This window comes from Pipistrellus hanaki, assembly GCF_964339955.1.
Source record: "Pipistrellus hanaki genome assembly, chromosome: 3".
NCBI lineage: Eukaryota > Metazoa > Chordata > Mammalia > Chiroptera > Vespertilionidae > Pipistrellus > Pipistrellus hanaki.
In genome coordinates, this window is record NC_140505.1 from 144,821,107 (window position 1) to 144,826,956 (window position 5,850).

The 5,850-nt window shown below is 44.2% G+C and overlaps 1 protein-coding gene across 1 annotated transcript; it reads right to left on the reverse strand.

The window, feature by feature from the left end:
- Window positions 1–321: 321 nt before the first annotated feature.
- Window positions 322–5,629, reverse strand: SPMIP11 (sperm microtubule inner protein 11). The gene is made up of 2 exons (XM_084877546.1): window positions 4,026–5,629; window positions 322–1,189 (listed from the first exon to the last, which is right to left on the reverse strand). Exons 1-2 carry the CDS (start codon window positions 4,222–4,224, stop codon window positions 993–995), a joined length of 396 nt encoding a protein of 131 aa, XP_084733672.1. The 5' UTR covers window positions 4,225–5,629; the 3' UTR covers window positions 322–992.
- Window positions 5,630–5,850: the final 221 nt, after the last annotated feature.

Consider the following 5,850-nt stretch of genomic DNA (forward strand, 5'->3'; position numbering starts at 1 on the left):
TCCCTGTTCTCTGCTGCTGTTCCGGGCCCTGGGCCCCCGGGTTGGGTCAGGATCAGCAGAGCCTGGTGTGGAGGCAGCCTCCTGCCTGAAGGCTGGGCGGACCTCGGTTGCCTGTGGTCAGAGGACTTCCTCTGCTCCCCTTCCCCCCACCGCCCCCAACACACACAGTGAGGCTGCAGTGTCTTCCGAGAGCATAACTACTCCAGGCCCTGAGCATCGCGAGGACCCGTGAGACTTCCCAGATCTGTCACTCTGACCTCTTCCGCAGATGGGGTTAGGACCCCCTGTGGTGGTCTTCCCAAAGCAAGCACCACGTTCTCACATACCTGACCTCACAGGAATTTGGGCCCTGGGATCATTAACTTCCCTCCCCCTCTCGTTCAGAGCGTAGAAGTGACTTCTGGTCCAATCTAAAATTTACTCTACTTTTTCAATCTCCTCCTCCCATTAGTCAGCCATCAGGGCCAGGGCACCTTTTTCCTCTTTCCCCTTCTTTGTCCTCCTTCCACGGACCAGCCTGTCTTTCTGCAAGCACATCTTGCTCAATACAGACTGAATAGTCTGTCACTGAGGAGAGAGTGATCCATAAACCTGGAAAAGAGAGGGTCTCGTATTCAGTCAGGCTAGGCCGGAATGTACGTGTGTGTGTGTGTGTGTGTGTGTGTGTGTGTGTGTGTGTGTGGTGGGGGTTCTTAAATATAGGTCCAGACTGCCTCGGCAGAATGGGCAGGGGCAGTGATGAGGAAGTAGGATCACTGCCGATGGATGGTGGCTGGAGGGCGGGAGTCAGCAAGAGAGGGAGGGTTCCCTCAGGAATGCTGAAGACAGTTGTCTTGTGCCCGCTCAGAAGTCATATCCACATGGCGAAACAAAGACAGACAAATCTACCTCCTTTGAATGCCACCACTGCCCAATTTTTGAGTCTTACTTTCCCTGGTAGGACTCAAAATCCCTCTTCTGTTCCCTAACTCTGAATAGCGATGGAACAGTCCCTAAGGATTTGAGTGGAGGGCATAGTCTCCCCCTCTCCCCTCCCCTTCTGACCTGGTCATTGGGCTTTTAATGAGGCCGTGCCGAGGGCTCCGGATCCACGGCATGGTTTCTTCCGGGCGCACTCCTGGATCGTGGGACCTCCAGAAGCTGAAGTTCTGAGCATCAGTCAAGGGGACTCTAAAGACTTGATTGGGGACTGAAAGGTTTTGGGAAGCACACGTTATCCGATTTCTTTTAGTTCTGTACTCCCTTCCATGGCTTAGGGCAGCACAAGCGCTGGGCCTGACCAGGTGCGGAGAAGTCCTAGGAGTTTGGTCACCACACCCAGCTTTACTTCCGGATTCCAGCACCTCACACCCTTCATGGTCAGTTGAATCAGTTTTGGTTCTTCCTGTTGCTACTAAGCCTATCTCTTAGAGAGCTTCCCCCACGCGCTAAGATAGTGGAAAAGCAAGTGGTCAGCCCACTTGGGAAATGTGCAAGAGAGGTCCACAGGTTCAAACCCTCGACCCTTCAGTCTGCAAACATGCTCTAACCACTGATTAAGTGGCCAGGGTTTTTTTTATTTTTGTTTTTTTTTAAATGCTTAATCATCCTCATTCCCTTCCTTCCTCTCTGAAATAGTTCCTTTCTTTGTTCATTCCAGGTAATTCTCTGAACTTTAGCAATTATGCTACCTCATGTTTTCATACTGCTAATAGATCATACTGCTAATAGATATCATTTATCAACTATCTATCATGTTGTAAATGTCATATTAGAGGTGCTCTTAAAATTTTGAAAGGATGTCAGACCTATTTAGATTTTTGGGATTATTTCCACTATTGGATAACTCTAATTATACTAGTGTATAAAATATTTATATTTTTAAAAATTAGAATTGTAACCTAATATTATGAGTATATAGTCTTTATAATCATTTTAAAAAATTGCTAATATTGAGTAGATGTTACATTTTTTACTTAATTCTTTTCCTATTAATTGTAATAAGCTTTTTAAAAGTTTTGCTATTAGAAATTTTTATTGATTTCAGAGAGAGGAAGGAAGAGGGAGAGAGGGATAGAAACATCAATGATGAGAGAGAACTATTGATCGGCTGCCTCCTGTATGCCTCCTACTGGGGATCTGGCCTGCAACCTACCGGGAATTAAACTGTGACTTCCTGTTTCATAGTTCGATGTTCAACCATTGAACTATGCTGGCTGGGCCATGTATGTCATTAAAATAATTTGTTTCCTATTGGTTTTTAAAGAGAGAGGACGGGAGAGGGAGAGGGAGAAAGAAAGAGAAAGAGAAACATCAGTGTGAGAATGTAACATTTTCAGTTGCCTCCTGCACACGTCCTACCAGGGATCAAGCTTGAAACCCCGGCATGTGCCCTGACCAGAAATCAAACTGCAATCCTTCAGTGCATGGGACAGTGCCCAACCAACTGGGCTATACCAGCCACGGATGTCCTTTTTAATTTCTGAAAGCTTTATAGTTTTTAAATTAGATGTTAATTTGGAAATAATTATAGACTCACATAGTTGGAAGAAATGATACACAGTGATCCTGTGTATCCTTTACCCATTGCCCCCCAATAGTAACATCTTGCAAAAAAACGATCTAGTACAATATCACAGCCATGGTATTAACATAATATAACACTACATGATCCTGAAGTTGCCCTTTTATAGCCACATCCTCCACCTCCAGACCCCCGACATTGGTAATTAATGATCTTTTCTTCATTTACGTAATTTTTAAAAGAATGCTATAGTGCTTGCCTGGCCGGCGTGGCTCTGTGGTTGGGCATCAACATGAACCAGGAGGTCATGGTTTGGTTCCTGGTTCGGGCATATGCCCAGGTTGCTCCCTAATTGCGGGCTCAACCCCCAGTGTGAGGTGTGCAGGAGGCAGCCAATCAGTGATTCTCTCTCATTACTGATGTTTCTATCTCTCTCCCCTCTCCTCTCCTCTCTGAAATCAATACAAATTTATTTTATTTTATTTTTTAAAAATTTTTTTTATTGATTTTTTTTTTTTAACAGAGAGGAAGGGAGAGGGACAGAGTTAGAAACATCGATCAGCTGCCTCCTGCACCCCCCCCACTGGGGATGTGCCTGCAACCAAGGTACATGCCCTTGACCGGAATTGAACCTGGGACCCTTCAGTCTGCAGGCCGATGCGCTATCCACTGAGCCAAACCGGTTTCAGCTACAAATATATTTTAAAAAAGAATGTTACAGTGCTCGCTTCCACAGCATAGATACTGAAATTGGAATGATATAGAGATTAGCAAGCATGACATGCAAATTTGTGAAGCATTCCATATTTTTAAGAAAGAAAGAAAAAAAGAATTTCATGTAATCAGCATCATACAGTATGTGCTCTTTCAGGGACCACCTTTCTTTCCATAGCATAATTCCCTGGAGATTCCTACAAGTTATCAAATGTATCAGTAGTTTGTTCTAGATGCTTTTTGAAGTGTACATCTTCTCTAACTTTCACACAGGGCTGGAGTATTGTTCCCATTTCCAGATGATTTGGAGCAGTTAAATGTTTAAAAGAATTTTCTCAAGGTTACACAACTTGTTTGGAACTTCAACTCAGTTCAGATTCCAAAGCTAGAGCTTGGTCTACCACTCCTTGGAGGCATAGCACGTAATAATATACAACTACTATTCCTAAATTGTCACACTTTTGGTTTGATCCTCATAGCAATTCTGTAAGATTAGAGCAGGTATTTTTCGTTTCTTGTGGTGGTTTTTTTTTTTTTTTTTTTTTTTTTATGAATGAGAAAACAGGTTAATTAAGAATAAGTTGAGACATTTAAGAGAGGCAGAACTGGACTCAAACCTGGACCTTCTGCCTTCAAGTCTGATTCAATTTTTATTTTATCTTGCTCACTCCACCACTCAGGTCTACTTTCTCCCTCATCTTCTCAGTCTCTCTCCTTGGTTCTTTTTATTCCCTGCCTTATAACATGCCCCACCTCATCCCGACCATTTTTTAGGAACTTAAGACATAGCCCACCCAGGGATACTTACATGTCTTTAGCAACACCTTCCGCACAGCTTCGTGGTACTTTGTGTGGCTATTCTGGTGCACAGAATAATTCCCATCTTTTGAAATAATCGGGGGAAGCTTTGTGGGCACCAGTTCCTTGTGGTCTGAAACGAGATCAGATTTGACAAACGGGACTATTTGATTCTCTGAGCCTCTACTCTCCATGCCATCCACACACATGGCAGGGTTCTCGCCCAGCCACACACATCTGATTCTCCATTTTTGGCATCTCAGGAGTCAAGTCACAATGCCTGTGACAGAGGGGAGGGTGGAAGAATCCTGAGATTAAGAGACCTTCTTCCCCACTTTCTTGCTCCTCCCTGTCTCCTGGGCTTTGAGTGGCTTCCTGCTGGAATCAAGATACAGATATTTAGGATTAGTGCAGGTGAAAAAAGGCACTTAATCTGGCTAGACAGTCCCTCTTTGGGACTGGCGTATTTGCAGAGCTTTATTTGACCTATAGGGAAAGCTTTGTTTGAGCTGAGTCTTGGAGGGTAAGGAGGAGTTTGTGGGACATGGTAGTATCATAAAGAACATTTCAGGCAGCAGGACAGCAAGTGTTCAAAGTATGAGAGAGAGCTCAGCTTGCTATTGATTTGGAGCCTGATTCGTGCTGAGTATAGTGGAAAGGACAGGATGGGGCTAGTGGAGAGTAGGGTGGGGTGGGATAGGACAGAGTAGTAGAGTGTAGATCCAGTATTCTTATGAGGGTTTGGGAATCCCCTATAAAGCAAAACCTATACATCACGAAGCTGAAAAGACCAGATCTTCCTTACCCAGTGCTAATGGCCTGAATGTTTGTGTTCTCCAAATCTATACTTTGAAAATTTAGTGCCCAAAGTGATGGTATTTGGAGGTGGGGGCTTTGGGAGGTGAATAGGTCATGAGGACAGAGCCTTCACCAATGGGGTTAGTGTCCTTATAAAAGAGGCCTGAGAGAGTTCCCTCACCCTTCCCGGCATGTGAGGACACAAAGTGAAGTCTGCGACCTGGAAGAGGACCCTCACCCGACCATGCTGGCACCCCGATCTTGGACTTCAGCCTCCATAAGAATGAGAAATAAATTTCAGTTGTTTATAAGCCACCCAGTCTATGGTGTTTTGTTATAGCTTCCTGAACAGACTAAGACACTGATTTTCAACCAGTGTGTTGGGGGACACGAGGCACACTGGTGTGCTGCAAGAGTTTGTAAAACATGCAATACCTGACTATTCAGTCGGGGGCATTGACCTCTTTTCCTTTAGATTGTCCAATACAAAAATGACAACAGCCAACACAACAATAGCTGTTTGGTGTGAATGAATCAAAATTATACATTTTTTTTTGGTCAGGTCAGCAAAAAAATACATTTTTTGGTGTGTCGCAGGTGTTTAGTAATTTCTGTGTGCCATGAGACGAACAAGGTTGAAAATCGCTGGGCTACGATACTTAGCCGCTCTTACAGCTAGGGCCTGGGCAGAGGGTTTGGCTAGGCCAATCAAATACATCTGTTCCATATTTTGAATCAAAGATGAAGTTGCAAAGAAGCAGGGGTATGTAAAGCCTTTCTCTATGGATGGGAAGTTGCAGCAGTGAAACGGCTTGTCTGCAGAGTCCTTGGTGCCCGCGGTGCTGACCCTAGCGTTGAGTGCAGTAGTTGTGCCCCGCCAGGTCTGCAGCATGATTTGGAACAGTGTTCCTGGTTACTACCCATCAGGCTTGGTTCTCTGTTCCTTCTACAGCTTTTATGTGCTTCCCAATATTCTTCTTTTTAAAATTAAAAAAAATATTTTTATTTTCAAACACTTTTAAAAAACTTTTTTTTTT

What these genes read in the sequence shown, in the direction of transcription:
- SPMIP11 (XM_084877546.1), bottom strand. Translation starts at nt 4,224, where the DNA reads ATGTGTGTGGATGGCATGGAGAGTAGAGGCTCAGAGAATCAAATAGTC. An exon ending in GAAGGTGTTGCTAAAGACAT is followed by an intron (nt 1,190 to 4,025) that starts GTAAGTATCCCT and finishes AAAACCTTTCAG; the next exon opens with TCCCCAATCAAGTCTTTAGA.